The sequence below is a fragment of the Ruditapes philippinarum genome, unplaced genomic scaffold (genome assembly GCF_026571515.1).
Source record: "Ruditapes philippinarum isolate M1 unplaced genomic scaffold, ASM2657151v2 ctg468_1_1_1_1, whole genome shotgun sequence".
Lineage (NCBI taxonomy): Eukaryota > Metazoa > Mollusca > Bivalvia > Venerida > Veneridae > Ruditapes > Ruditapes philippinarum.
Window position 1 is genome coordinate 50,002 of NW_026857880.1, and position 16,755 is coordinate 66,756.

Genomic DNA, 16,755 nt, shown 5'->3' on the forward strand with positions numbered 1-16,755 from the left:
TTAAAGAAAATTTTGTAATATGGACATTTAAATATATATTTCAATATTTGAGCTATCTGCTTAAGGCACTAATTTATCTTTATGAGACTTAAATGTTTAAATATGCATTGAGTTTAGATGTTCTTCCAATCAGCTATGAATTATATTTTTAATGAAACTAGAAAATCGGTATGTTTATCCATTTTGAACCATTCTGAGATATACTACGAACTTGTATGAATTATTTCTTTATACTGAAGCAGCACGCTTACTGTTTAACATTATATTGTTCTGTTTTAGGAAACTAGGGAAGTGTTGTAAAATAATTAAGATTTTGCAAATTCTACAAATGAAGTGATTTGGGCTAGCCTATTACTGTCAATATCCAAACACAAATTTATAATGTCAATATATGCAAAAAATATTTATTTGTTATAAGGAGTTAATATGTCTATATAGTAGTTAAACAAATGTCGTTCTGCATGAATTAAAAAAGTATATCATGTTTTGCGGATATTATAACATTTCGTTTGTATTATTCTTAAGTTATTTTTATTTCATCTATCGATATATCTATTCTAATATTTGTTATTTAGTATTCATCTTAGAGTGTATATTCTTTTAGAATTTGTCTTTTTCACTTAATATTAAATTAATTAGTTGTTTAAATACGCTTAATTACATATTTTATTAATAAACTTTATTGTTAAAACTGTTACCTTGTACTGGGAGTAAAATAATATCTGATGTTTGTTTAAATGCTTGTTTGTTTTCGTAAAATTTAACTCTTACACTATTAAATACCTATAATTGTCTTATCCAGCTTTGAATTTGGAAGAATTTGTTTTATTGAGAATGCTGTAGTGTAAACATAACATCTATTAGTCAACAGATAATAATAGTCTGTCGTAGGTCTGGTCGCCACTTGCAGTGAAAGTGTAAACATGTTATTCATTTTGTAATTTCTTACTTTTCAGCTATTATAATGAAACCTTTTGCTTAATTTTTTTCTATCAAGAAATAGTTTGTTACCTAAAAAATGATATTCTGATAAGTCTCAAATTTTATCCGAACATCGTACGAAAACGGCAAAAAGGAAGTTAAAATAATCATTTAGTGTCTCATTTAAACATAATTTTGATAAATAATACCTTAAAAGTTGATTTAAACGAATTTATTTAAATAAAATTACTTTTTTATCCAAATTATATTGTTCAAAGGCCAAAGGTTACTTATTACATGATATAAAACCTTAAACACCATGAAATTATATTATTCCAATTGAAAAGTTTTGCAAGGCATTTCTATGTGTAATTATATTTTTCGTCACGAAGTATAAATCAAATTTGTAAAAAAAAGCATAATATATGTAATTACCTTGTTTTTCAATCTCAATATCTGTCCTTCAAATTACATAGGTATGAACTGAGATTTATAATTGTGTTTTAAGTTTTGCAATAGCCTGAATTATCAAAGTTCAAATATTTTATAGTTACGATATAAAGCATTATTTGACTGTCTGTTGGAAAACTTATTTTATTCTTGTTAACATTCGTACTAAATATATTGTACATTAAATACAGAAATATCTTAAGTAAAATAGTTCGAACTTTATTAGTCTGTTTTAATATGTCATTTAATCCACGTGCGAATATGAACAGAGACCCATTGTGCTATCTCAATGCTATACCATAAGAATATAAAAAACAACAACGTGATTGTAGAGAAGTTGAAATTATTAAGTTGTGAACCAGTATTAGCTTTAAACCTTAAAACAGTATGTTATGGAAAAACGTATTAACAACTATCGGTTTATAAAAAAGAATATTTGAGTGAAATTAAATTATTCATGTATGATAAACCGTTTAACGTATATATAAACGCTTTATAAAAAATAAGATTACGATCGGAAATGAATATCTTTGTCAATGTTTGTCTGCATTTAAGTAAAGAAACAATAAGAAAGTTGGAATAAAAGAGCAATTTAGAACGTTTAACGTAGTTTACCTCAAATGTGCACTTGATATAGTCCTTGTAAAATGTAAATAATTTTTAACATACATGGATTGTATATAACTGTAATATTCCGAAACAAGATATTCAACTGTTTTATTAAATAGTGTTGGCTATAATTTTGTGCATTAATCCGCCGCATATAGCTCTCGACGTATATAGCTCTCCGGGGAAACCTTATTACTATTGCCACAAATGAAGCCCCCAATATACAGGAGCTGAATACGTCAAGCTGCCTCATATTGACGTATTAAGCTCCTCATATAATAATGAGTACATCGCCATCATCAACAACAGCATCATAATCAACAATACATCACTATCGATACATCACCATCATAAATACCATCGTAGTAAACATCAGTTCATCAACATCGATCAACGCAACATGATATTCATCATCATGATCAGTTAATAATCATCAACATCATATGCATCATCATTATCACTTGATACTGAACGAAATATCAAACTGATTGTAACCAAATGAGATAAAGAAATTTGGTTTCAAATACATTTCATATGGGATATTAAAGTAAACGTGGTATTTATAATGGCGAAGTAATTATGATGATAGATATTTTGATGGGTATGATGATTGTAATGATTATTTTGATGATGATTGAGTTGATGGTGTTTTTGTTGATATAATAACATGGCAGCACGCTCAAGTCCAGTTAATCGTTAATAGCTAGATAATAACAAAGCAGAATAGGATCCATTATCCTGTAAAAATAATTAAAGAGGCTACCCAGCCCTTGATCGGAAATAAGTGTATCAAGTTTGAAGTGAATAATTGTATTTTTTCTTTTATTAATAGCATTCCGATTGCAACAGTAAAGAAGTTGTCCAATTAAATGGACAGCTTTGGCCTTTATACAAATGCATATACATGTTAAGTATAAACGGAACTTACTTTGCAAAAATAATTGTAGGATTAAATGGTGTTGAAGAAAATTGTGTTATAGTTAAAAGTATCTAAGTCAACAATAAGGCAAACAATTACATCATACTTATTTGAACATCTTACGGAAAAGGTAATTGATAATTCTATATAATGCATTCAATCAATTATATTGGTATTTTTGTCCAACAACTTATACTTCTAGGTTACTGTAACAGTTGTATTTTTTTAAATAGAGAAGTGGAAAACTTCCTTTGACCATGCAACTTTGGCCTTTGGCCATGCTAATATCACTATCATGTGACAGATTGGACTCATGTGAATCATGTTGTTCGCTAGAAAATATTCGCCAAAGTACAAATCAAGATGTAGAATGCCCACAATGTATCACCTCAGCTGTCATAATGGGCTGTAATCAAAGTAGAGGGTATTATGTTCTAATGCTAGGAAGTTTCCAAAAGACCAGCTATTTTTATTAAACTAAATCACTTTCCTTCGCAAGTACTTCGTGAATGACAAATATCAAATTACAGTTTGAAAATTCAATTTAGTTTGTGGAACGTTCTCACATACGTTACATAAGGTCCATCTCAGGCAAATTCTTAACGCATATTTCAGTTGAATATATAAATTTTGTTTGTATAAATTATTGGGCCAAAGGTTTTGTCCTCCTTATTTATCAAAAACAGCTTGAGACAATTTTATTTTGAAACAGACTATACGACATTATCTGAAAAGGTAATATGAGTTATTCTGGCATTGCGTGCGTGCGTACGCGCGCGCGCGCGCGTGTGTATCAAAACAAATAATCAACAAATAAAATTCAAATAAAATAAATACAAACAACTGTAAAAAATAAGTATAACCTTTATTTATTTACAACATTAATAATGAATTAATAATGAATTCATTAGTTGACTTTAGTACCATTGGTACTCTTAAATGACTGTACAGTGAACTTGTTACACAACAAAATTGATATATATCAGGACATATGATTTTATTCAATGTTGTCCTTCAAGTCCCATGGTAAATTATTAATACTTTAGATTTGACCGGAACACATCAAGCATTTGACTACTTATTTTACGGATCTTAAGGCTTCGTAGAAAATATCACATAGCTATAGCCTGATTTTAAGTTATGCAGATGATCCTTTCTTTCCTGTATAATGTACAAACTTTGCTCGGATGAATATTGAATGCAAACGTTTACATTTTGGGGTAAACGTAAAACACTTTCCAGTAAACAGTTCCAAGAACCTGCACTCATATTAATCTCTTTCAGCGTTATTTCTCTAAGATTCTGCATTTTCATTGGATCTACAAGAATGTTTTCACTGAAACAAAACTTTTCTAAATGTAGCTGCTTTAAATCAATCAAATTTGAAAGCAAATTTTGAATAATTTTTGTCACTTTCTCTTTGTGTAGATAAAGCCATTTTCCTGTCAAATATAGACATTTTAGTTTTTTTGATCGTTTTAATACCGTACAAACACTTTCTGAAATGAAGTTACTTCTTAGGTAAAAGTAACAAGTTTCAAGGTTCTGAACGCTAAACTCGGTCATTGCTATTGTATTAAAGTCATAATCTAAAACTTGCAGCTCACGGTGTTGAGATAAATCAATGTTATGAGAGTCTGGATAAAACAATGTGCCATCTGGATTATCCGATATTTTACGTAAGGATATTTGACGCAAGTATTTAGCACTGCTTAGCCACTTACTTAGTTTTATTTTTTCAGGAAATGTTAGTCTAATGTTCTCAAGTTTAATTGCTTCAAGTTTGTTCATATTTGGTAAAACCGAAATTAATAGTTTTGTTACAGAACGCATTGAGGTCGGAAAATACATGTTAGTAGCTCCATTTCCTTTGAATGATAGGCATGTCAAGAAGCTTCTGCTTCTTTTTATTATACATTGTAAAGTTGTATCTAATTGAAGATCGTATACACTAGGACTAGACACCCGTAATTTCAATGTTGACATTTTTGTACTGAGAAATGGATCTTTAAGGAATTCGAAAATTAACCGCGGTAAAGGGGAGCCCGAAATATCAATATTTAGAGATATAATCAAGTCAGGGTTGACATATTTTATCGATTCAACATCAACCGTATACAAAGGTAGATACACAAAATCTGACAGAAAAAATAATCTTCCGGGCTTTTCATCGTGCATATTTGCTTCTTTTATAAAAGAAAACAAAATATTTTGTATGTCTAATGCGTATTCCTGGTGACCTTCCAAGCATTCGACTGTAGTAAGAAATGACCTTTTATCGGGTTCAAAAGGCCAGTAAGAAATACTTGTCCGATAATTGATAATAGCCTGGTCTTTAAGAACAATGTTGTACACAAACTTTGAAATATACACAGCAAGATATGTATCAAAGCCGCATAGGAACATGAAAACATTTGATAGGTCTAAGATGTCGATTGTTGTTTTGCAATCTTCAAAATACTTCTTGAAGCATTCTAAGTTTTTGTCTATTGTTGACAAAAGAAAAGGCTTAAAAAGCTTTGGAGCACTTCGTTTAAATTCAATGAATATATGTAGAGCACATAAAAACTCTTGCATGGACTTGTGAACAAAGGAGAAAGATAACAGTTGCCGTCTGCTTAAACTAAGACCGACGGCACGTTGCTTCGAAATAATACCAGTCTTCAGACTATAAACAATGACTTCATTATGGATGTTAAGGTTTTTGAATGTTGAATCGTCAAATATTAGAGATGATTCTTTTCTTGTCGTGAGCAGGGTTGCGTATGCCAAATGAGCAATGTTTTTTATGACAAATTTCAGTTCTGGACAAAGTTCCCGATAATTAAATTGATCTGGTATATAAATAATGTCTATATTCGATAATTTATCTCTTAAACCGCTTAAAACATCTTCATTACCAGTGCGAAGATCTGTCCATTCAAAAAACATCCCTAACATTTGACTGTATATATCGCTTTTTCCAAGGCAACTTAATTTATTGTCAAACCAGAGACAAATTAGCTGTTGCAGGATTATTGGTACAGACTTCATTTCATTGTCTATTTTAGAATTTAATAAGCAGTTCTGAAAGCCGTATGTATTTTTCTTAGTATGAAACATTTCGTTAAGTGCACCTATTGTTTTTTCTATCATTGTTTTTTGATTATCAACACCACATAGTTGAAGTTTTATTTGAATTTCAGCATTTTTCAAGCCAATACTTTCAAACTTCCATGGTCTTGAAGTTGTTATGATAGTATAACCTTTGCTCAGATTACGTCGTGGAAGTCCTTTACTTTGAAATAGAGAAGTTTTTGGTTCTGTCTTGAGTATCCATTCGTCAAGTCCATCCAGCAAAATAAGGCAGCATTCTGGCTCCTGTTCAAAGATTGTTATTATGACTGGGTCATCATAATGAGAAAGTATCATTTCCTCAACGTGATCATAAGTATCCTCGTGACGCAGTGGTAAGTAAAATAAGAACTGGTATCGTTTCATTTCTTGTATATTCATTGTTTCCTCTGCTTCATTATCAGAATGTGCTTCGCACCAATTATTTATCATATTTATGCAGAATGTACTTTTCCCGGACCCCGCCTCTCCGATCAGATAAATTGATTTCTGCTGCTTGCCGTCCTTTCTTAATATTTGCTGATATGATTGAATGCGTTCATATTTTTTATTTTTATCTTTAGGAATTATTTTTATCAATGGATCAATATAAACTTGATCAATACGTACATCACAGCGTTCTGGCTGGAGAAGGATTGGTGAAATGTTTACAACATTTTCAATATACATTTCTATCAAGCGTCTTCTGAAAGCTAGTTAAAAGAAAAAACAATGTAATTAAATGACAGGCGATTATTGCTTTATCATTTTAGATATTTAAACAAAATACAGGTACCTTGCATTATGCGGGATCTGAATTTGTATTATTTCGAATATCTTTGAAATTTATTCATAATGAATATGTATAATGGTTTTAAATATAACAAATAAAGAAATTACAATAGTCATTGGTGGCATTGTAAGGGTATTTTCATGAAAAATAACTAAAATTATGAATACTTTAAAAAATAGAACTCTGTACAATTGAATATATTTGTTCTAACATATGCTTAAATGTTTTAAGAGGATATATATTTGCCTACCCTCTTTACTTTGCACGTAAGTTAATTTGCTATGTTGAAGTTCTTCCAAAATTTCCTTCTTTGTGTCGGTAACTTGCTACAAGAGAATAAAATTAAGTTATCTTTATAGACATTGACTCATTGGTTTTGTTTTTATTTTCAAATACTCTATGTTATTGTAATTTCAATGTGAATTTTAACAAAAGATTGTAGAATTTGAACTGAAAGTATTCACAAATTATATGATGTTCAACGTTGAGAGGGAATATCATAATGTCAAACAAAATGGTACCTCTTCCATTTCAACAATCCGTTGTGATGTCGATGCAACCGCTGTCTCCAAATTTTTTGAAACAGTTTCTGCAGTATCTGTAATACGCTCCATTGCAGTTTTCTTCACGTTTTCTATTTCATCGCAAGCTGAAGACTTTCTTTTTCTAATGAATGTTATACAATCCTCTGCTTTTGCATCTGCGTCTGCTTTAATCTGATCTCTAACTTTTTCTGCTTTGAGCTCTATGTCATTTATAATATCACTTCCAGTTTTCTCGATCGAATCCAATTTTTTCTCAATTTTAAGATTAATATCCTCACCGGCGGACTTGAGTAATTGTACAGTATCTGTTTTCGAAAGCAGTATTTCATTAGTTGCAGCTTCCACAGTTTCTTTTAGATTAGTTTCCTTCAAATCAATTGCGGCTATAGCTTCCCGCATAGAATCGGCTTCGTTCACAGTAGATATGACGAAACGTGAATTCTTCAGCTGAAAGATAAAAATTACAATAAAAGAGAATTTAACTTACTTGAAAAATTGAATCTCAGCCAAAAAAAAAATTTTTTTTTAAACCTTTTTTTAAAAAAAATCGCAAAAAACCCTGAAATTTTTTTTTTAGATGGTCAAATAACACTTTTTTAATTGAGAATTCTATTTAATTTTATTTTAAAACACCCAAAAAGGGTTAAAAATAAAATCTGGGAAACACTATTTAAATCAAAGGGGCTTTGTTAGTGATGGAAAATTTTATATATTGGTTAATCAAATCTACAAAGCATCGGGGTTTCAAAAAATTCAGCCAAAAAATTTCCGCATTCCTTTTCTTTTTAAAACAAATAAATTAAATGTTAATACCTCATGAAGCATTTCAACTGCAGTTATAGATTCTGGTCTGTTTAAAAGCTCTTTTCCATCTTCAAGAACAGCAATCATGTCATCTATATACTGAATGAATTCAATATCGTCCATTTCCATAGAAGTCGAATGAAAAATAGCATTTCTTGCTGATCGGGTCTGAAAATCATTGACTTACGATTACTTTTTTAGGTTATTGGGTATTGATTTATGAATTAAAAAAGAAACTGCTGTTAATGAAATACATATACCTATTATTTGGGAAATGGAACGAAATTATGAGTTTGTCATTATACAATATTGCAAGGTATGAAGCATTATAACTGTTAATCTTATTGAAATGACAAATTTAAAATTGCTGCACATGGTCGTTTGCATTGTTTTATTTTTTTGCATTTGCAAATAACATTGTGCCATAAAAAAACATTTTAAATGCTATATTATATATACATCTATGTACTAGATTCAGAAGCATGATCACACATATGAGAAAATTGTTATAGTTATGTGCGTTATAGAACTCATTACGTCATCAAATTAAACAATGATAATGGCATGCAGGTATTTGACATTATAAAGAATTATACTGTTTTTGTGTAAGACTTCCATGTACAGAAACGACATGTTTATTTCTTAGCATGATTGTTTAGTTAGTGTTTCTGAGTACCACACACAAACGATGATCCGACTGACAAATAAATCCTACAAAATTAAGAAGTAAAACCCTACCTGTTAATGAATCAACATTTCTTTGATACACGACAATTTAAAATATGAATTTTTTAAATTTATAATATAACGGTTCATGCATTTCAAGTGTATTTTGAATGGTAAAGGGATGTTTTTAATCTAACTTTTATTAAAATATAGAGATACAATTTTATGCATTGCATTTCAATTTATTTATTTAGCATATTTAACCTTTGTACTGACCTTTGAGAAAACATCATGACCTGTTATTTTACAAACAACTTTCGTCTGTAGGAACTTGCTATTTATAAACAGATGAAGTAGTCCTGTACAGTCAATTTCGGACGCATTGGATTTAGATGCATACCCCGGAGCATTTATGTAGCACTTTGCCACTTCCCACTCATCCGTGCACCATTTCTGTACGCAGGTATTTTTCCAGAACGGAGCTGGAGGATTTGAATCATGATTTAAAATAATCTGGTCATAAATTGCGCCACATACATTATTCGGGCATGCATTTTTTCCACCAGGATATTGGCAGTTACAATCTTTGCAACCGAGAGGACACTGTTTATTTTTGTTTCTGACATGGTCCGGCTGAAGTTTCTGTAAGATGCATTGTCCACAATTGACTGTTGTTAAATTATGCTTCCGCTTAACAGCATTTACAAAATCATCATGCTGTTGTTTAACTTTCTCATCTGAGAATATTTGCAGTCCATCCTTCAGATATTTTAGTCCCAAACCAGATTTTACCCAGTTTCTATATTTCGGATTTTTCAATTGCTGCTGATGATGAAATTGCTCCGCCATTTGTAGCTGTATCTATATTCGTCAGTCTATTCAAATCTGTTTGATTAAATGTGTCATTTTTACCATCGAGTTTTCTCGATTCATCAGTGGATAATTTATTGTTTTCATCATGGTTAGAAAACTAAACCTAAAAACAAAAGGTTCAAATTTTAAAGTTTTCCCTTTTTTTAAAACATTAAAAATTTAAAAAAATTAATTTTAAACTCAGTCAAATAACAGCAAAAAAGAAAGAAAAAGAAGTTATTGATCCAATGGCGAATGTTATCTGTAAAAAATTAGGGTTTCAAAGGGAAGCAATCGGTAGTAGAAATTTAAATATTACGGAGGAAGGTCACAGGTTGCTTTGGAATTCACTTGTTGCTAAAAAATTCAATGTTTGCAATGGAAGTCAGTGTTTGTAAAGGTAATGATTGCTAAATTTGCTATATAAAGCCTATGGTTGTTATGTAAGTAACAGTTACTAGAGAAAGGAAACCCTATGAAAGTCAGTAGTTGTTCCTACAGATTTTTTGCTATGTAATTCAAGGGTTTATTATTCAATTGTCTACTACACAATGTTTAATGCCGGACATTTAAGCTCTTCAGATTTTAATTGATACATATAAGGAAAAGCCATGACCACAGGGCATTGTCAATTTTAACCCAGGGGTTATTATGTTAACAACCTTGAAGGAGACCTTCTGCAGAATTGAACGATGATGTTGCTTTCATAAAATCTAAGCTGTAGCCTATATAGTTTCAGAAGAGATTATTTTAGATATTTTACTGTATACATTCCTTTATATGGAAAACCCATAACATCCGGGGTAGGCTTAATTTTACGCCAAGAGTTACTCTTTGAACAAACTTGGCTAAGGACCACTAAACAATGTTTCAAGCTCTAGCCGCTCGAATGATAGTTTTATATACTTATTTGGATAAACCCTAACCCCCCTTGACTTGACCAATTTTTACCCAGGGGGTATATGCTAGTAAACCTGGTATAGGCCCACTAGATGATGCCTGGTTCGTGTCAAATATCTAAGCGCGTGTGTTTTTGAAAGAATTTCAAATCTTTAAATATATTTTTTATTTCGGTTGCAATAGCAACGAGAGTTCAGCATTTTTTTATTTTAACAATTTGAAAGACAATTGCCTGAAGATTATACAAACAGCTTTGGTATTTTTGAGGAAGTTGTTTACGTGGAGATTTTATTAAAATAAATATAAACTGACAGACAGACTCTGAAAAACGGACGATGAGTCACATCCATAGTTCACCTTAAGCAAGTCGGCTAGTACGAGCTTTAAATAAAATATTAGAACTTAGCGAAATAGTTTCTTTTTTTTCAGCATTATGTATAAATCAATAGGCTTAGTTTTCGTTCATAAAAATACAGTTCCTGGTGTTATTTGGTGTCAAAACATTTGTTATACTATTAGTATGTGTAGTCCCATTCATGTCTAAATGAGACAATAAATCATTTAGTTTTGCCTTGCATCAACGAGCTTTTTTGGTGTATATATATATGTATATTGTTGGTTACAATTATGTTGGGTATGTTAATTATAGGATGAAAAAAAGAATTATTTTTGGTTTTGATAGACGATGGCGTGGGTTTGTAAAGGCGACAAACATAACGGTGAATTCTATATTAGTGCGATGGTGAAACCACTTAAGCGTTGTTCAATCTAGTTTTGTTAAACTTGTCATTCAACTTCATTGCATCGTGCATTATGATATCAAAGGTTTCGATTTTATATTTATAAACAGATTATATAAACAGAACATCGTAGATAACGCAGGACAAGTATGTACCGACACTTTAAAATATTACCTAAATTATAGAAAATGTCACAGCGACAATATCATGTTGCGATATCTTTTTGAAGTACGTGGATAATAAACGTTAACACATTTTTACTAACTGTAAACTTATTTTGAAGACAAAATATCACTTTACTTTAAAAATATCAAGCTTTGTGTTTAAATGAGGTCATTGACGAATATATTAATAAAAAAATTTTTTTGGCCAGTATCTAAAGAATTATTATAATTTACTTATCTATGTAAGCTAGGGTTTTTTAAATAACATACAATGGATGCACTGGTTTGACAGTTATCTTTAATTAAAATTTCATTCGTCTTGGCTAATTCTTTTGTACCAGAACAATTGATTATTAAGGCATAATGACAAATATTGGAAACGATCGACTAAAGTTAATAAGTGTGTTTATAAGTTAGTAGAATTTCAATTTGAAAAGTAATAATCGTGGTTATTCAATAAAACAAAGACACATATAGGGAATACCATGCAAAAAGACACACAAATTGAAAACATGATATGGAATACCAAACAAGTGTCCAATATTATAAATTTTATCAAGCAGAGCTGTATACGAAAGACCGGCAGGGTAATTTCAACTTCATGAATTCTCGATTTCATCTTCATGGATTCACAATTTTAACTTCGTGAATTCCCGTTTTCAACATACATAATTCACGATTTTACTATTTTAGCTTCATGAATTCCCGATTTCAACTTCACGAATTCACGATTTCAACTTCATGAAATCACGATTTCAACTTCATGAATTCATGATTTCAGCTTCATGAAATCACAAAATCAACTTCACGAATTCAACTTCGTGAATTCGCAATTTCAACTTCGTGAATTCACGATTTCAACTTCATGAATTCACAATTTAAAAGTCATGAATTCACGATTTCAACTTCGTGAATTCACGATTTCAACTTCATGAATTCATGATTTCAATTTCTTGAATTCACGATTTCATGATTTCTTCTTGAATTCACGATTTCAACCTCACGAATTCACAATTTCAGCTTTATGAAGTTGAAATCGCGATTTCAACTTCACGAATTCACGATTTCAACTTCATGAATTCACGATTTCAGCGTCATGAATTTACGATTTTAACTTCGTGTATTCACGATTCAAGATCATGAATTCATGAATTCAACTTCTTGAATTTACGATTCATGAAGTTTTGAATTTGTGAAGTTGAAATCAAGTTGAATTCGTGAAGTTGAAATCGTGATTAGTGAAGTTGAAATCGTGAATTCGTGAAGTTGAATTAATGAAGATCAAATCGGGAATTTGTGAAGTTGAAGTGTCCCAACCGTTCTTTCGTAGCTGTGCCGAGCACTTCATTTTTTCTTGCCGAAATCTTATGATATCAGACACTCGTTTGGTACTCTATTGATCATGTTATAAATTAACGCTTTCTTGAGAGTCTAATAAATAGTTTAAGTCAATTGTAAAAGAGACCATAATATTTTTAAAAATCTATTCGATTTAAAGCTTATCAGTTTAACATTTTCAAACCAGTAGGGGGTAGAAATATTTCGTTCTCTCTCTTCATTTCATTTCAACGTGAATTGATAAGGTATCTGATATAGCTGTGGGGTGACTGATAAAGCTAAATTATTTGGTATGCAGTTTATCAACAGAAAACAATAAAATGACATGGTAAAAATGTATACCTGTATATAGATAAAGGATTGTAAATCATTATTCATTATTATAAAATATATCTATAGACATTCATTAAAAAATTGTCCATGTTTTTCATCTCGAGTAGATCAATGAAAAAATAATCAAACATTAACAAAAAAAAATAAAAAAACGTAAACATTTTAATTTTTGATTATAAACAAAGGTCAGTGATATCCAACATTGATGATGATGATGAAAATGGTGATAACGATGATGATGATAATAATTATCATATCGATTATATCTTATAAAAACAAATTTTAATAGTAATTATATTATATGTGTATTCATACTATTCATATCATATTTTTATCAAACTATTTCAAACAGATATTCAACGAAATAAATACAATCATTTCCTCAAAACATGATATAAAGAGAATTTGATATATTGAAGAAAAAAGCGATGAAAATCCAAGAGCTATTTCAAATAGGACTTACCAGGAGTCTGAACTGTAGTATTTCATTATATTTGTCCAATTATGGTTGTATATCTTAAATATTTGAGCAGTTAATTTACGTCTGGAAAATATAGTACGTCCACAACAAAAACAAAAATTAATAAACACTACCTAACATTCAAAGTATAACGAATTTAGGCACATCTAAGAGTCCGGCATCATGCGATTTAATACTAAATACTCAGTAAATATTTGGAAATATCTTCACATGATATTTCTCCTTAACATTTAAACATATAATTAATTGTAAGGACATGCCAAGGACTTTTGTTTATTGTATATATTGCGCATGCGCAAACAATAATAGAAGCCGACTGTAACCAATCAACATTGAAAGACTCAACAGATAAAATGAAAAAATAATATCATAGGTCGCGTTGGAATAGCTTGGTAACTACACTACATGAAACAGTTTAATCATACATGTTATCAAGTAAACTTAGGTCCCCGACATATGGTTTTCACGAAAAGTTTAAATCTCTTTTATCAATAATTTTGTAAATTGTGTGTTTTATACGTACACTAGCTTGAATATTAAAACATTACAAACATGGTTTGTTTAAACAGATACATTTTAGTTTGTTTACTAACAGAACATTTACATTTAAACATAAAGATTACTTCCATGAATGTCCCAAGTAAGGGGTTTCAGATGCGTTTGTTACCTTTGTCTATATCTTTTTACAACACTATATATTTGATTATGTCTGTAAAATTATTTAGTTGTATATTGTGTGTATATTTATACAATAAAATATTATTAAACTAAAACATATTACTGCACATTCAATGCTACATTCTTCAATTGATAACATCTAACATGCCATTAATCAATTATTAAAAGATTTAAAACACATGTTTGACATTTCTAAAAAAAAGTAATGAATTTTAAGGCTTTATGTACGTTTGAACACGTTTAAACATTACTGTCCGGAATCTTTGCATAAATGCTTATGGCGAAGGTATTTCTTGGACTAGGTTGTTGATTCTTTGTAAGATTTTACGATGATCTTGACCTTTGTCTTAGTGTCATCAAAATAGGAGAGGTTGTAGATCTCGTTGAGGTACATGCACTTATGTTATTTTGTAGAAACATTTTCATTTCATGATCAAGGATAAGATTCTGGGACAGGCAGAATGACTGACAGAAAGAATGACCGACAGGCCTCAAGACGACAGCCAATGCTTGCTTTGGTATATAGGCACAGCCTACAAACAGACGGCAGGTTATGCCTATTTTGGTAGGAGTTTGTTTAAATATATTTATCAAGTGACAATACTACACAAAATTTATACAATATCATAATAAAGTAGATTGAACTGAAAGCAAAAAAGCTTATTGTAATTCTCTCCACTTCTAACTAGGCTAGACATCGGTAAGTCTTTTTCTTTCTTTATAAATCTTGACGTTTTTTTTTTTCGTTCTTTGTTATATTTCTTTTAATTTCCAATAACATTTCAATGTAAGATTTTCCTTTGAAAGTATATTTTCAAACTCCGCTCCAAGGCCCAGTTCAACAGAAACACATAAATGTATTAAAAATGTTCCATATTCAATATGAACATGCTAAAGCTGATCTGCGACACATGTAGGCATAATTAATAAAACATATACTTAAACTATACATGTGCACACATTTAAATTTAATGCTATAACATTAATAAAATGTGTGGAGCATATATGTGTTTGTAATAAGTTTTCGATATTAAACTTTCATAATGTAACGATGGCGGCTCGTGAACTTCGTGCAAAATCCTCGGCAAATTAAGACAGAGACCAAACTAATCTATAAAAACAGTACTAGGTTGTTTTCTGCATCGTTATTGTGTGTGATTTAAATCTTAAATGATGTCGTTTTCGTCGTATATCATATTATTAACCCTAGGGTAACAGTATTTTTATACAGTATAAAATCTGGTCAAAAGGTCTATTTTCTAAAGGAAATAAAATAAAACCATTATAAAAAATCATCACAATTATTGTTCGGGGTAATAAAATAAATAACACATGGGTTTGTGTGTAACAGTAAAAATGTCATCCCTCGTAAAAATACTGTTACCGTCGGCTAACACCTAGGGTTTCCTCGTGATGATATTTTTACTGTTACTCACAAACCCATGTGTGATTTATATACTATCTTACAAAAACAATTCTTTTTTACATGTTGATAAACATGAAATAGAAATTCTGTTATCACACTGACAATTTTGAAAACATTCATTTACAATGAATTTCTGTTAAAAAATCCTATTTATCAATATACATGTACAGTATTGTAGACATATATTAAATAAATCACTTGCATATTTGACAAGTTAAATCCCGTTTATTGCACTTGATAATAAAACATAAATTATATTCATTGTCGTTACGTGTTTACATAGTATGCCATCAGGTCTGTTTTATCCGATTTCCATAAATAGCCGAATGTATATCAATTAACAAGCATAAGCTATCTATAGAATATATCTCATAAAAAATCTGTATGCCTACTAACAGACATCCTGTAAACAAACGAATCGTTCTTTTGAAGTCGCAACCTTAAATTATAATGTCTATTTAATGTGACCAGACTTTTTAAAGAGGGATGATAAAGGGTATCATAGATTAAAATGCAATTTAAAAAGCCCTTATGTGATTTCGGTGCGACTTATAGAGATTCATGCCCCTTCCACACCCCGATCTATTCAATTTTGACATAGTATAATGATTTAAGTTTATTGATTTATTTAAACACCATGAATCTATCTAATTGTTGTGTAAAATTGGCACAATTGTGACCGCATGCATTAAATTAAAACAAATGTATATCAAGTTTATATACGTTCAACAACAATCGCATAACCAATCCATAAATCTTATTCTTAGGAATTGCCTAACCAATAAATACCAATATAGTTAATGACACGCTTTTTCTGCGCAGGTTAATGCCTGTGAAAAGAACTAATAGCACAAACATCAATGCCACCTGGTGAAAGAGTTTTTGGAAGAATTCAACTCTTCTTAACCAAGTGTGAAAAAAAAACATAAATGAAACAGCGGCGTTAAAGACAAGTACCATCTAAATTCAAGTGCAATCCTTCACCCTTCACTGCAAAAACATCCCGAATGGGTTTACCACAACGTAAAAATCATTTAACAGAT

At 30.4% G+C, this 16,755-nt stretch overlaps 2 protein-coding genes across 2 annotated transcripts; both read right to left on the reverse strand.

Annotated features, from left to right (window-relative positions):
- Positions 1-3,758: 3,758 nt before the first annotated feature.
- LOC132751368 (uncharacterized) lies at positions 3,759-7,773 on the reverse strand. The gene is made up of 3 exons (XM_060741530.1): positions 7,307-7,773; positions 7,036-7,111; positions 3,759-6,705 (listed from the first exon to the last, which is right to left on the reverse strand). Exons 1-3 carry the CDS (start codon positions 7,727-7,729, stop codon positions 3,992-3,994), a joined length of 3,213 nt encoding a protein of 1,070 aa, XP_060597513.1. The 5' UTR covers positions 7,730-7,773; the 3' UTR covers positions 3,759-3,991.
- Positions 7,774-8,083: 310 nt separating this feature from the next.
- LOC132751360 (uncharacterized) lies at positions 8,084-9,735 on the reverse strand. The gene is made up of 2 exons (XM_060741523.1): positions 9,077-9,735; positions 8,084-8,302 (listed from the first exon to the last, which is right to left on the reverse strand). Exons 1-2 carry the CDS (start codon positions 9,647-9,649, stop codon positions 8,084-8,086), a joined length of 792 nt encoding a protein of 263 aa, XP_060597506.1. The 5' UTR covers positions 9,650-9,735.
- Positions 9,736-16,755: the final 7,020 nt, after the last annotated feature.